Source organism: Cryptotermes secundus, unplaced genomic scaffold (assembly GCF_002891405.2).
Source record: "Cryptotermes secundus unplaced genomic scaffold, Csec_1.0 scaffold1084, whole genome shotgun sequence".
Taxonomy (NCBI): domain Eukaryota; kingdom Metazoa; phylum Arthropoda; class Insecta; order Blattodea; family Kalotermitidae; genus Cryptotermes; species Cryptotermes secundus.
The window spans coordinates 245,074-261,818 of NW_019724603.1; the positions used below are offsets into that span (position 1 = coordinate 245,074).

A 16,745-nucleotide genomic window follows, 5' to 3' on the forward strand; every position below is an offset into this window, starting at 1 on the left:
CTGGAAAGTTTCGAAATGTGGTGTTGGAGAAGAATGGAGAAGATCAGTTGGACCGATTATGTGAGAAATGAAGAAGTGTTAATTAGAGTCAGTGAGCAGAGGAATATCCTACATGAAATAAGAAAACGGAAGGCTAATTGGATTGGTCATGTTTTACGCAGAAACTGCCTTCTAAAAGAAGCTGTCGAAGGAAAGATAGATGGGCGGATAGAAGTGACAAGACGACGAGGAAGAAGACGTAAGAAGATGCTGGATGACCTTGGGGACAGAAGAGGATATTCTCATTTGAAGGAGAAAGCTCTAGATCGCATTAAGTGGAGGAATTGTTTTGAAAGAGACTGTGGACCTGTCGTCTTGACAGATTACTGATGATGATGATGACAAAACTTACTTTTATGGCCTTAAGTAAAGTGGACCAGATCAATATGGATGAAAACCGGAACAGCCATGAAACTTCTAGTGAAAGTCTCCCATACTGAATTCAAAAAATAACTGTCCACGGTTTAGGAGCTGCGACTAAATCACAAATACAATCTCCAGATAAGGCATTTTTACTTTGCAAAGAATGCCTATACGTTGTCTGAATATAGCTAGGAATCACTAAAAAAAATAAAGAGAGATCTGATGAGCATACATAACAACAGGAAAAGTGATTCATTAGGGGAGTGTGTGGAAGTGTGGAAAATGTACACCAAAGGGGAACTTCATCTCAGGCCTCTAAAGAGTGAATATAAAGGTTCCTACATGGCGATGCATCATTTGTATTTCATAAGTACATTCATTCATGAATTTAGTAAATTAATATGAAACTCTGAAATTATGCGTGGTAATAGATCTTAAGAGAACCAGGCAACTTCGTTTCAGTAATTTTTCTGTAGGACATAAAATACTGCGGGTGCAACGCAAAAGTTTTCATTTACATATGGTTAATGTATATACAACATCAAATGACTGGATGACACTGAACGGTGAACTGAGATTTGGAAGGAAGCAGGTTTAGCCTAGTCTGAGGTACTACACCAGCACCTGCCTGTAAGGACTGAGGAAAACCACAATAAATTTCAGTTATGGCAGTCAGTGCCCAAGCTGTGGTCTGAACTAGGCACCTCTTGAATACAAGTCAGAAGTGAAGAAAGCAGTCTTCTGGGATTTGGCACCGTGTATATGTGGTGTTAACCGACGTNCAGAAGTGTTGTCCTTTGAGATAATTTCTTTGGTCACTTAGCTTTCCGTTGGATAGCAACAAACAATGGCTTACTAGAGGTAGAAATGTGAAATTAGGTACAGAGATAATTAGAAACATTCTTATAAATTATGTACAAAATTCTGTTTACAAGTAAAAAAATAAAAACNAAACTGAAACAGTGCAAGTAATGAGTGTACATCTGCCTAACTCGATATGCTTGTTAAAATCTGCTTATGTAACAAGTTCTTATAAGCATTAGTGGTAATGTAGTTGGTTGAGGAACTAGGCTACAAGCTGGAAGGCCGTGGGTTTGTTTCACAATAAGGTCACTGGATTTTTCAATTGATCTAATCCTTTCAGCTGTAATATGGCCTTGGGGTCGACTCAGCCTCTAACAAAAATGAGTGCCAGGAATCTTCCTGGGGGTAAAGGGAGGCTGGTGCATAAAGCTGACAACCTTGAAGCCATCTGTGAACCAACTGTCCAAAAAATGTGGGAGCATGGATGTCTCATAACCCCATGGGCCTCCATCGTGTGTTACAGGGATAGCTTTATGACAAGGGCCTGTAACATATTTACAATTGCAAACTAACCACAAATAGCCATGTTGCTGAAGTGACTCTAAACCCATTACTACAATTACAAACAATATGAAAACTTCAATTCAAGTAAAATTCAATCCCATGAACCCAGGACACTAGCCCATGAGCAAAAAGGCATTTTATTGTTGGGTTATGACCTGCTTGAACACAAGGTTTGCTGGTCTACAAGTCTGTGCAATAGGAAAATGGGCTTTGTGAGTTGATTCTAAAGAGCTTCTGTCAATGGCATTTTACACTCAGGAATAGCGCTGCTTGCCAGGTCATGCAAAACTACACATAATGCAAATTCAAACTCATTCAAGTTGCTCCACAAGGCACCAATGAAACTGAGATGCAGAAAATCCAATGTTACAGAAACACAAATAAAACATAACCAGAATTTTGTTCTTGTATATGTTTTCATTTTATTTTCCACAAAGCACAAACATGCATACATATGTAAGTAATGATTTTGATTTATGCAAAATTTGGGTTATGTAACACCTTCTGGAATGGAACAACTGCGTAAGTTGGGGACAGCTTCTGTACTGAGTTTCTGGAACTTATCCATCAGTTAGTACTCTGAAAGAACACAAGCAGATGCCTCCCCACCATTTCACCTCTGGGCTGAAACAGATCAAGTTACTGAAATCTGTGTTTCTTAGAATACTAGACAATGGATCAAGTTCAGAAAGTCAGTAATTCTGAGTTCTTCCTGGAACTCTTTGTTATACATTGTCCTTGAAGTCTGTTAAATCCACTGTGCACGTAGAAACAATACACTGTCAAAACTAACCGTATTAACGTTTTTTTTTTTTTGCTGTAACCTGATCACTTACATCCATGCAAGCATTCCAGTCTGCCAATCTGACAACTGACATATGAGAAAAGAATGGAAAGGTTCTGCCAATATAAATATAGAGTAAGTAAAGCTGTTCGGCCGCGACACAGCTCAAGCGGTTAGTCACTGGCTTCCCACCACGGCAGCCAGGGTTCGATCCCCGGTCTGGTCAAGTGGGATTTGTGATGGACAAAGTGGTGCTGGGGCAGGTTTTCTCCGAGTACTTCAGTTTCCCCTGCCAATCTTCATTCCACCAATTGCTCTGCAATCACCCTCACCTATCATCGGAGGCTGGTACAATAGGCCAGAAGTGGCCGCAGTACAAGGGACTTAGTCCCACCCCACTAGCAATAAAAAAAAAGTAAAGCTGTTCCTATGCTTAACTAATTAAGCACTATGCCATGAAGACATATGGGGGAGTGGGTGTACAGATCCACATTTTCTTGACTTCGGCACTAGCTGGAGGTGAGTAGTCAGCTTCACACCCCAGCCACTTTACCCCCTGGGGAAAGAGGCCCCAGTACCCATTGGATAGGAGGTTGGGTGGACTCCAGACCTCGTCTGGATGATGTGGAGAAGAGAAAATTCTTGACCCTACCGGGACTCAAAACTCTGACTCCTCAGTCATCCAGCCCACAGCCAATCACTACATCGACTATGCCATCCCGGCCAATATACATATATACATAAAAAAAACAGACACACACTGAAACAGAATACCTTAACACATATGATTACTATGTTCTGTTTGCCAGTTCACAAAATCAACTTGCTTCAGGTGCAAGGGGGCAGTACCTCTCAAGCCCTAAGTATGGAAAGTGCTTCATTATAAATTTTTATATCATTGATAGTAACTTTATGGTGAATTATTTCTCAACAGCAATTTTATCTTCACTGAAGACTGATCTGTGGGCAACTGGCAATCTCATAAAATGCTCAGGTATGCTTCTTGCCAGTTGCAACAGATTTGCAGGAATGCTGATGGAGGAACTACTTGATGGCTTTATTACGAGAGCTGCTTACAGAGGATGCATGCAAAGCAAGTAACTACAGGAAGGACGTATGCGAATACAACTCATCAATGGGTATAGGATTCAATCACCATCTGGAAATGGTCCTTACTGTTTCCAGATACAGGGTCAGTTTTACCATCTTGTCTCACTGCTACATCCAGATGAGGCAAATAAACCAGTAAGCGGACAACTTATACTTTTAACTCTGCTGTAGCAACAACGAAATGGAGTGAAAACCAATCAAACTGAGAGTGTGTGACCGAAGTAATGCAATAATGGGACGAGACGCTGCAACAAGTTAACCCATTTACTGAGTCACATAAACAACTGCGTCAAATGAAATGAAATAAACGAATAAAACGTGATCTTTAATTATAACCTTTAAGATCTGCTAGAATGGCATATGTTACACCAGACAGGGCTATGCCAGACAGGCCTCGACTACGAATAGTCAAGGCTCTCTGTACCCACTGCATGACAGCTTATGCTTAAGAGATTATTATGAAAAAATTGGGGAACTGAAGAAAATTTTCTTTTATTTATAATTATAAAATTTGTAGCGGCCAATCATTACAGAAATGTATTCGTAGAACACCAGAAGTAATTTCTGGATTGCACATGGCTTCATCAACTGAGAAATATATGTTCTAGTGACAGAACAAGTTTGCATCTTCACATGATCACTTTTCTAAGTGGAAACCACAAAATATTTTAGCTTCAGTGTTTGCCTTGCAATCAACAGGATCATATTCAATTTACAATACAGATAAAAAATCTTTTCACTCTTGTGAAACAATAGAATATTGTAATCAAAAACTATGTAGACAATTTATTTACCAAAGTAAATATATTATTACATACTGGAAATATTTTTTTGCTCTACATCCAATCTGTGTACCCTTTGTCAATTCTGAATGCAGTTCTTAACTGAGATAAGCAAAAAGCGAGGCTCAAGAACCAATATCAGAATTCAGTAACACGCTACATTTCTAATGTAAACTTGTGGAATTTATTTATAACATCTCCAGTGTTGCACATTAGCCTCTCACAGGGGTCACTGAATAGCACTATCTTCTGGGATGTAACGCGGAGTAGTCTGATATATGTTCACTGATGTTTCAGAGCAACATGCTGCCTCCATTTTCTGGGAGAAATATGCCAGGCTTGCTTAGTATAGGCAATACATTCCTCCAAAATGTTGGTAAACATTTACCAGAGTGTATGTCACATCCCAGATCTTGAACCTTTCTGAGGTCTACAATTTCAGACCAGAACCGATAAAAAATTCAGAACACCAATTTGTACATTTATATGACAAGAGTAAAATTATTCTATTACACACTAAATCAAGTAGACAGTTACATGGGATTGTTTGTACTATCTTATATGCTCCTCTCTCACTTTCCTTTTCCCTGGCTGTACACAACACAGTCACAGTTCGGTCCGTATTCAATGTGCTTCCCCCCTAAACTGCACTACACAAAATGCGCTGCACCTAGTTCAGTGCAGTACCTTAATTTAGTGTCTTCAGACGCTTTTACACAAATTTCCTCTCTGGTAGAGGTTCAAGCCACAGTTCACTGCCATTACAGACTAAACATACATTACTTGATCTGTGTCCCCTTTATGTCTTAACACATCAGACAACACAAAATGCTGCATTAACATTCTATACGGCTCTGAACCGATGGCACTTCACACGATCATATTTTGGTACGTCTGTACAACAGCCTCAATCACCACACTCAAATGGAAGTTGACATTTAGCCTGTGATTAACGAATCACTGAAGTGGTTTAAAGTGACATTTAAAAGTATAAATTTTACGTATTTAAAGTACAAACAAGGTGAGCTGGACAGACATGTCATTGTGACAAGTCATTACTATGCCGTTAAGATTTTACCAGAGAATGGCTCTGATGTTCTCACAGCAATGACTAGGAAGAGTATGTCTATTGGGTTGTAATGCCATGGCAGACGGCCCAACACTCAGGAGGAACATGTCGCCTCCATCTTCAGGGACAAAAAGTAAAACCATGCAAGAAGCCAGGAAAAGCAGGCAGTCACCTAACTGCCTGCTTCTGCCATTTTCTTGCTTGGCTTTACTCTCCTAGCCCAAAGATCAAGCCAGCATGTTCCTCTGAAATGTTGGGCACTTTTTACCAGACTACATGGTGCCACTTTCCATGGGACAGTAATCTTCAAAACAACTAGAAATGAGTACTCTGTAGTATGAGTATGACACTTCAAAATAATTTGTAACACAGGCTGTATTCCAACAAACTGACGTATCAATTATTTTAAAAGTAATCACAATATCTCATGTCCATCTCTTCACAGCGATTCTCATGCTGATCACTCTGTATGCACGTTCACATTGAGCAATAGGTGGCCTGTGCTTAATTAGGCACCACACCACAAATGATGTATGGGGGAGTAGTGGAGGTATAACTACAGTCTGTTTTGTCCTTCAGCACTAGATGGAGGTGGCACACTGTACCACTCAACCACATTAACCCTGAGGAAGGAGTCCCTAGTAACCACTGGATGGACCCCAGGGCTGGTCCACAAACAGTGGCAAAGAGAAAAATCTCCAACCCCATCAGGAATCAAACCCTGTTTCTGTAGCCATCCAGCTCTGTGTTACAATGTCCCAGTTGCAGGCTTGTTACACAGAACAGAAGCAGTGACCAATAACACTGCAAGCATTTTAAAACTCGAACAGAGAAGAGAAAGTATAGAGTTCAGGTTCAGCTGCGCGTTGCTAGTTCAGTTATTTTCATTTGTGACCCAGCCTGTAGTTACCTTCCTGTACACTCTGGCCCCCACTACTCCAACCCATACGTTCTCCTGCCGGCCACATTTGGAAATGCAATGCAATGCACTGAGACTTCACTAAAGGCTCGACTTTCAATCAAGTAACCTGCTCTGTGGCACGCAGTAACCGCTGACCCTGATGACGTAGACCAGCATGTGGGTCAGACAGGTAACTTGAATGCAATCCTGACTGCATCTCACGGTGTTAATTTTAAATGTATCTTCGGTTCCTTATCTGTTCTGTTCACCCCTCGCTTCTTATTTCACTGACTACCCTACCATACAGTCTGGTTAATGTATCTTGGATCTTCTGTTTCAATACTGTCCCATTTAGCTGTGTTTGTCACTGGCCTTAGCCTTGTTACAAATTAAATATGCAGCGAAATTATGACCACTTCAAGATCAGTGGTCACTACTGTACTGCATGGCCTCACTGTTGTTTGAATTTGAATTCACCCAGAAACCATGACAATGATTTACTTGTACGGTAAACCTCAATGAGGATCCTTCCACATAGTGGTCAGAAGGGGAAGGCTGACCTCTACTGTCTCACCTTTCTCTGAGAACCCCAGTCCCCAAACTCAAAAGAATTACAATGCAAAGCAAAGTTGTCCGTGCACTTAGCTAATTAAGCACTACACCATGAAGGTGTGTGGGGAAGTGGATGTATAGATCCACATTCTTGGCCTTGGCATTAGTTAGAGTGCTCAGCTTCATGCCCCTGCCACTTTACCCCCTCCCCGAGAGAAAGAGCCCATAGTACCCATTGGATATGAGGTTGGGTGCACCCCAGAACTGGTCTGGATGACATGGAGAAGTGAAAATTCTTGCCCCCACCAGACTCAAACTCCAACTCTTTGGTCACCTAGCCTGTAGCCAGTCTCTATACCGACTGTGCTATTCTGAGAAGTACAATGTATTATATTTAAATACTGCCTTACTCTGTGACAAATCAGTGATCAATCAGAGATGAAGTCGCAAGCCTGGGTAGACCATTCAATAATGATGGACGTGGTACTGACCTCTCAAGCACAAGAAAACAAAGAAAAGAAGGCACAATCTCAGGTTCTCACGACAATGAAGAGAAGCACTGTCTGGAATACGATGACATGCGGTAGGAACATATTGTCTATATCTTCAGGGATGAAGAGTAAGCCAAGCAATCAACTTAGGTATATGTTCCTCCGAATCATCAATAGATGTCTACCAGACTGCATGGCATCACATCCAAGAAGATGGTACTCTTAACATAAAAAAAACTGGGCCCATATTGAAGTGTGTACTGGAACAGATAACTGAAGCAGGCAGCACCAACAAAACACAGAACTCCAATATGATTACACTTACTGCAGTAACCCTCTCAAGAACAGGCAAAAGAACTGTGCTGGGAAGAATGAAATAACATTGTACTAACATGTACTAACATTGCAGGCTAAGACAAAGTGAAGTATAATCCTGCCCACCTCAACATTTTACAGATGTCTATATGCTGTTGATTTATATATGTGTGATGAAAAATTACTCACACAAGATACATCATTTCATCGCTTGACCATCACAGTATTCCAACCTCCACTTCTGGGCAAAAATGAGGTAATGCCCATTTATGATTATCCTTATTGTATTATACTATCTTGACATACTTCCCTATGTTATGTTACTCACAAGTGTATGGTTTCCGAATGCGTTTTTTTCTATGTCACATTTAAACTTCAGACTGTTTCCTGAAAAACTGGTGTTAACACAGTACACTCCCCTACTCAAAAGACATATAGATGCATATGTGCGATTAATGGCCAAAAACTCAATGCTTGCCTCATTCTGTAATCTCACATATGACATTTGTAGTTTTTATATTATCTGCTCTTCAGAAAACCAGCCAGGCTGGCTTCGATTCCCAGCAGGGGGCAATCAATAGTTCTGTCAACGAGTACTACCTCCTGGGATGTGACAATGTGTGGAAATTTAACAACAGTTCGGTCCCAGAAGATGGTACAGTTCATAGTCACTGTCAGAAAAATCATAACTCCACCAACTTTTAACCTACTTTAACCTATCGTTAAAAAAAAAAAACTGACGTAGGCTATGAACTTCTGAATGCCTGAACCAATCTTTATGAAACTTGGTATGTATATCAAGGCACCTGAGCCCATCCCAACAGCACACTTCATAAATTCCTCCAATCAGTCTGTGAGCCTGCATGTCTATTCCCCTATCACTGTTAGGCAATGGCTCAGTAAAAACATTGCCACAGCACTGAATACACACACAATAGAAGAATTGTTGGACATGTCGCTTTTATACGATCTGCATCACATCAAAGGAAGGTAGGTGATTAGTTCTTCCCAGAACTTCTTGTTCTCCTATCTACAGCCTCTAAACCAGCTCTGGGGTTCACCAAGCCTCCCATCCCATGCACAGTGAAGGCTCCTTCTCCCAGGGTAAAGCAGCAGGATTGTGAAGCTATACCTCTCCTCTTCCATGTGTCTTCACAGAGTGGTGCTTAATTAAGTACAGGAACAACTTTACTTTCTACCTATGGGAAACAGCCTATGCACAATCAGGTCAAGATGCAAAGTTATGCACAAGTTTGAATGAAAACCACATATGAATAAACAAGCAGCACATCAATGCGAACACACAGTAATGACCACCAAATGTTTCATAGCTATGTTCATGAATTATACCACACTATTTCAATGAGATCAATTTCATTTCATGATTCTAATAAATGTGAAAGGAACTGCAAAAAAGCAATATCACAATGCAATTGCAGGAAGAACTTCATAGTTGAGAGAGTGAAGTAGTGACGTGATACAGTGAGCTCAATAATTTATGTACCTACTAAAATATATGCTACATGATATTCAAGACGTCATAAACACGTTTAAAATCAAATGGTGTGTAATAGGCAAACTAATATAATGCTTTGCAGTACTTAGGGATGTGTGAGTTTTCAGTTAGAAACCAAACACTTTAATAAAGTTAATATTCCACATAAAAATCACAATCTGTAAATGCCCCGTAAGCAGACAACTTCCTGTCCATCTGCAAACTAAATACAACACAAAACTTATATATCATGCCTTGCTTGCCCTAGGATTTGGCTTTGTACTTACTGAAAGTGTCAGGAAAATCTGTTCCCTTGATTCTTTGAACTGCTGCAACTAACTCGACTCACGAGTTTACAATGAGGCTACATTTCAAACTAGTAAGAAAATTACTGAAAATAAGTTCATAGGAACACTTTAAAATAAATATTGCACTCCAATTCAACTTACCATAGCACAGAACTCTTCTCAGTTATTACACAAAAAACAGGAAAGCATAATGATTTACTACAGCATCATGAAATAATTTACACTTTCCGAAGTAACTGAATGTTATACACAATCCTAACAGTGAAAAATTCCACAGCCTAAGAGAGCCAATAGAAAATAAGTATTCCAGCATACTTCATGCAACTCACACATCTCTAGCAAAAACGCCGTTCAGTTTACAAAGTTCCGTCTTACACGCTTGCTTCAAATGCTTATGCATAAAAATCTCACCTGCGTTGTCAAACTGTTGACATTGCTCACTGCGGATGAGACCCTGGGTTTTGTGCTGCTCCCGGCAGAGTTGGGTACGGATGTTGATGCATTGCATTAAGGAAAGGGTTGCTGTAATATGCTGGATCGGGAGTGCCATACGGAGTTGGAGCATACATGTTCTGGGGGTAGTAATTTGTGCTTTGAGGCGATGGCAGAAACCCTGGGGGGTGACCAGGGGCAAATGGATGGGGATGTGGATCTGGTCTATGGAATGCACTGTACATGGATGCCCTAGCATAATCTGCCTCATATTGATTTGCAGGGTTACTGTAGCTTCCGTAACCCATTCCTGGTGGTGGGGGCGGAGCTGCGTAACCAGTTCCAGGGGCACCAGCTGGATATCCTCCCAACATCATTGGCTCATAGGGACTTTGGTGTGGTGGGGGTGGTATTATTCCACCTTGTGGTGTGCTTCCTGTGCCAGCAGTGAAATTAGATGATGTGGCACTGCTATTGTAGTCAAGGGACGATGCTGTTGATGCAGATGAGTTCACGCCAGTTGCACTAGAATTGTACTGATGTGACGGCGCTGCTGATGAAGAAGAGTTCCCGCTAGTTACGCTAGAATTGTACTGAAGTGGTGATTTAGGGTCAAGCGGTGCTGGATTTGTGGTCATGGATGAATTATACTGGACAGGTGACCTATTTTCCAGTGACGTAGAGCTGGCCGATGTTGTCGGAGTATTAAAATGAAGCTGAGGTGAGTTAGGCTCCTGTGAAATGTTTGTGTTGGCAACAGTGGCTGGAGTAGAACGAGCACTGTTGTTACCACTACGAGATCCACCACTAGCACTGCTCGGACTTGTCATGTCCCTTGTAGTTGTGGGCGTAGATGGGTTGGTAGCAGTGGCACCAACTTTGGTTGGTGAATCTGATGCTGCAGTACTGTTGCCAAGTTGGCTTGACTGCTCCTTCTTCTGGGAGCCAATCCCTGCAAATACACAATTCTCATTATGGGTGCAGCCTCAATTTCCTGGTGTACTATGTTACCATGAAACACAAGTTCAATTTTGGTCAGCATAATTCATAGGATTTTTAACCCTTTCTATGCTGAAATATGGCAGATTTTCTTACTGTTCCTTCTTCAAACAATATGCAAGAAAAGAATGCATATAATGATGGTCATATCTGTACATCCATCCTTCTGTCCAGACATCCCTATATTTCAACTCAAGAACTGTGGTATAGGTTTTGAAAAATTTTGATATGCATTTTAAACCACTGGATTGCCACCACAAATTATTGCTTTTTAATTTCTTATAATTGGTAATAGTAATGTAGTGGATGCGTAAACTTGTGAGGTTGGAGCAACACTAGCAGAAATATTGAAATGCAGGGGAAAAAAAAAGGTAAAGCTATCCCTGTAACAGGCCATGGAGATCCATAGGGTTGTGAGATATTGAAGATCCCACATTTTTCTACACAATCACCTCACAGATGGTGGTAAGGTTGCTAACCTTACGCACTGGCCACCCTTTGCCCCCCCCCCCCCCCGGTACTCATTTCTGTCAGAGGCTGAGTGAACCTCAGGGCCATAGTGTGTGTGGCTGGAAGGATTGGGTCAACTGAAAAATCCAGTAACCTCATCAAGAATCGAGCCCATGACCTTCCGACTTGTAGCATGGTGCCTCAACCACATATGATACTGTGTGCTCCATTGAAATGCAGTAACCATGGTAACCACAGTAATGACTTGAACCAATACGACCAAAGTACAATCAACTTTATACTCATAGAGCTTCTAGAAATGCACAGACAGTCAAATGCAAATTAAGAGAGCAAAGATACAAAGTATGCACATGAAAACACTGTGTACTTTGGTACAGACTTTCTATAAGCTAATTTTATACGGAAAGATAGGGTAATGTTGCCATGCCCGCATGCTAATCCTCCCCTCCCCAATAACATACGAAACAAGTGACAATCAAACATAAAGCTTATCAATATCGTTATACATTTTTAACGTCCTACAATCAAATCATGTGATCTTATTAAGTGGGTGTGACAACAACAGCATTACTAGTGCGGTAGTACATAACCTTGAAATCTTCTGTGGTAACAGGTCTTAAACATGTAACGATTATGGCAACATTTTTTTTTGTAGAATGAAAAAGAGACTACGGCATCTGCATAAAATATATATTTAATTTTTGATTTGATGGCAGTTAACTGGTGAAACACAGGAGTCCGGCAAGTGAAGAATCATAAGAGTGACTGAAGTGAATAATCTGGTTATTATGAATAATAACCCAGGATTTTACATAATTTTCTTAATTATATACAACTGTGCAAAATGCTGATATTTAACCTGCAGAAACATAACACAAATGTGAATCAGTACTGACAAGAATTTTATACAGAAGTGAATAAATATGTATAATGCATGTGGGCCTCAGATCATAGATTAAAGTACCTGAAATGCACATGTACCCAAAACTCCTTTATATATATATAAAGATTTCTGTTCTCTACATTTCCATAAACCTTACTACTGAAAGGCTACAAATAACTGCTGTGAGAAGCCAATATACGTTTTTTATTAAGCTACTCTCATATGAAATGAATCTAGATCAGGAGGCCAGTGCCACTAAATGAAGATGTCTTGAATGCAGTATGTAAAGGCTCGTGGAAAAATAAAAAGAATCAAAATAAACAAGAACAACTGCATTTACTTCTCTCAGGAGGTAGGGGACTGGTGGAGACTGAAAAATTATAATTTTTTTCTAAATATGGTCTTCTGAGACAAGATGCCATAGAGTTCGGTAGATGGGTACCGATGTTTTGCAGGAACCTGTTGCACTGATCTTCAAAACAGTCTAACACTCCCACGCTGAAGATGGAAGCAGTGAATTCCTCTGGAAAGTTGATTATGTGCCCGAGACCTTTCTATGCTAATGACAGCAACTGAAATGTTGGAACGCACAATCTGGCTTGATACCCAAATCAAAAATTATCCGGAATTCTTCCCTTTCCTCTTTTCCTCTGAGATTAGGCCAATGACCTGTTCTGACTTCTACAAGTTCCACCTTCTGCGTGGTCTTGTTAAGACATTTTAGTAGGAAAACAAGCTTACAGCAAGTTTTAAAGACAAATATATCCTGTAAAATTAATTTAACTGTAACACACCTGAAGGAGTTTGCTGTGTTTTTGCTGGGGTTGTGGACTGAGGCAGAGGCTGCACTGACTGCTGCTGCGGCTGCGTTGGTGAAGTTCCGGCTTGGGATTGGTTTCCCTTGTGAATGTCTTTGTTTACTGGAGGTACCGACTGGTCCAAATGCGCACCTCGTCCAGCTCCATACTGACTCTCGCCAGAATAGTATGGATTGCCACCAAAAGCGACGGGAGGCTGCTGCGGCCCACCAAAGCCTCCATAATAACCAGGTGTGGGATAGTACTGCTGGTGTCCGTAGACTGGACTGCTAGAACTGCCATCTGAAGCTGGATACTGTGGATTTGGTGGGAAAACTGGGGCAGACTGTTGCATTTGAACTGGAACATTTTGAGGAGATGGTTGTTGTGGCTGATTTTTAGAGCTACTGCCATCTGCATTGCGATGCAAGTCACTTTCAGTGTTACTTGCTGCAGCTGAGTAACTGGGAGACCTATCAGATGATGTATTCTTGTTTCCTCGCCCTTTCTTTGATACTGAAGTGGTAGCAATGCTCGCAGGATTACTGGCTGGTGGCGTCTGAGACTGGGCTTGCTGTGGGGAAGTGTGAGCATGGTATGCTTGAGGTTGCAATGGATACATCTGATTTCTGCCTGCACGTTTGCCATGTGGTTGCTGCTGAGCATTGATTCTACCTGCATCAGAAGTGGTGTCACTCGATTCAAATTCGTAATGCTGCTGTTCACTCCTGCTGTTTCCACGTTTTGATTTTATTGATACTGCTGAAGGCATACCACCAGCACTGAAATTACCACCGGAACTCACTTCGCTATTGAATCTTCCAATATTTGGAGCATTTTTCTGATGAGTTTTAGAACTAGGTAATGTGTGCTGACCTACACTGGGATTACCAGTTCCTAGGAAAACTGAACCCACATTTCCACCCTGTGGATAACCTGACACTGTCAGGTTCTGGTTAGAAACTTTAAGGTCTTCATTACTCTGCTGAAAACCTGATGGAGATTTTATATCAGTAGGATATGAGGTCTGCTGTGAAGACTTCATATAATGGTCTCCAGACAGAGGTTTCTCCTGCAGAGTTCTTGTTATGGGGGCAGTGGTATTATCACTGCTGGTACTAGATTCTACTTCCCTGCTATGAAGCTGTGCACTGAAGGAGTTATGCCTATAGTTCTTTAAAGACGTAGTTTTTCCTTGAGGAGCGCTACGATTTGTTGATTGCTGTGGCAGTGGTTCTTTACTCACGGGTGTGAAGGTTGATGTAGGTAATGGAAGAATCTCTACACCGCTATCATTTCCACCTGTTGCGGAGTCAGTGACTTCTGTTTGGAATGTAGGCGATTCTGGTTCTTGCAGCTGTTGCCTTTGGCTGTAGTCAGGGAAATTGTTCCGCTGCTGTTCTCTGGTACTGTTGTCTGGCAAGGAATGCTTCTCCACTCCATGTGAACTACTTTTAAATGGCTGATGATAACTTCTGCTATCAGCCATACCACCGCCATGTCCGTGGGTGCCGTCACTGACCCTCGACATTCCTCGGAAGACCTGACCTTGCTGCCAACTGTCCTCATATGTTCCATGGAAGTTCCTGTTACTCCCACTTTCAGTATCCGTCTGACCGTACCTCCCGCCAGAGGATGAATCAGATCGATTGAAGTTTGCATCTTTATGTTCATCATAGCTTCTTGCCTGGCTCTGCTGATTGTATGTAATCCCTTCAAGGTTCTGCCTACCAAATGAACGGTTTATACCACCTGTCTCTTGAATGCCCTGATCTAGCTGTCTCCCAAACCCGTGGTTAGCGCCGGCTGATGCGTCATGGTAACCCTGCTCCATGTGTCTCCCGTACCTGTGACTCATGGTGGACGCATCGTGCACACCTTGGTCAACCTGCCTTCCATATCCGCGACTTAAATTTGCGGAAGTCTCCTGCACTCTTTGGTCCGGCTGTCTGGCAAATGGATGACCAACATTACCTGCTCCCTGCAAACCTTGATCCATCTGTCTCCTGAAAGAACGATTCGCAGTGACGGGTGGGTCACGAGTATCTTGTCCCATCTGTCTTCCATATGAACTATTTATATTTGGTTCCTGAATTCCTTGATCTGCGTGGTTCCCGTATGCCATACCCATGCCAGCTCCTGAATCATGTAGCATGTCATCTCCCATGTGACTGTCATATGATGACTTGTTACTGATGTTTGATTCCTGGATACTTCTGAATGCATGACTGCTCATTGAATTATCCTGATTAAAATCATCAGAAGACGGAGATTTTAACACACCACCATCTACACCATCCTTGTCCTCAGCACACGGGGTGGAAGACATGTTCTCAGCACCAGAGCTGCCCTCGTCACTTGTCTGATGCCCCATCATCCCGAGATGATCTGACGAAGTGTCATGATGGAAGTAGGGCTTAGCACTCCCCATGTCTATTTGGATTACAAAAGACAAACAATATTAAAAGCAATGACAAAAACATGACATCTATAAGGTGCCAAAGGAACCTGTTCCTTCTCTAGAACATTAACAATGTCTGTTTCCAGATTCTATCACAACTATCTGAGGGACATTCACTGATCTGCATCTTAGGTTCTCATAGTAAAGACTATGAAAAAGTACATTCTTAGATATTTTAACACTGTGTAGTTTGGAGACAGCCTCACAGTTTACCCCTAACTTCAGGGCTGAAGAGTAGGCCAAGCAACAAACCAGCAGGAGATGGCAAGGCAACATTTTGGGGGAAAAAGTCACACACTTAGCCTGCTGTCTGCTTGTAATTGTTCCATGCTTGGTTTGTTCTTCAGCATTTATTAACTTTCTGCCCTCAACAACATTAATATGACAGATGTATGAACTTATAATGTAGGACCAATATCAGTGTAAATGAAACTGTTCTGAAAGATACCAGAACTTTGAAGACTGTCAGAATTTCATAAAATCAAAATAACATGCCGACCACACGACAGAAGTGTCCTTGTTTTGGCTGCATAGCAATAACTCATCACATTCCTAAAATAACAGAACTGAAAGAAAGATCTCATCCTGCTATGTGGGAGCAGAAATTGGTTTTACGAGCATAATACGGCTACATCTATGGTTCCTCTCCTTCAACTAGATGTCAGTTACATTCTTTAGCCATTATACATGCATTTATATCTATCTATAGATCTACGGCCTTTTGTTGGACCTTGGCCACTTTATCAGTTTCTTGAACTAATACACAGTCAGTAGGACTCCTTGGATGGGGGACCAGCCTGTTGCAAGGCCTCTACCTACACAAAGAACAACACAAGCAGAATAAATGCACACAGGCATCCATTTCTCAAGTAGGATTTGAACTCACAATCCCAGTGTTAGAGAGGACAAAGACAGTTCATACCTTAGTCCACGTGGTCACTGTGATTGGCATGCATTTATATACAAAGACAAATACTTCAAACAGCTGCTCTTTAAAATTTCCGTTTTTAATTTGCAGCCATATGATTCTAGAAGTACATTATGTCTGACCTCGATACGTAACATTATTTGTGATAATGGACCATGAATACAGACCTATCAGATCACTTGCATGTGTACAAACTT

The 16,745-nt window shown here is 41.3% G+C and overlaps 1 protein-coding gene across 1 annotated transcript in view; it reads right to left on the reverse strand.

Annotated features, from left to right (window-relative positions):
• Positions 1–16,745, reverse strand: part of LOC111862521 — a 118,354-nt gene that overhangs the window by 9,543 nt on the left and 92,066 nt on the right. Inside the window, exons 24-25 of the mRNA XM_023847992.2 lie at positions 13,157–15,592; positions 9,989–10,961 (exon numbers count right to left, since the gene is read on the reverse strand). Coding sequence (XP_023703760.1) covers positions 10,015–10,961; positions 13,157–15,592 — 3,383 coding nt within the window. The 3' untranslated portion in view covers positions 9,989–10,014. The remainder of the gene's footprint in view (positions 1–9,988; positions 10,962–13,156; positions 15,593–16,745) is intronic.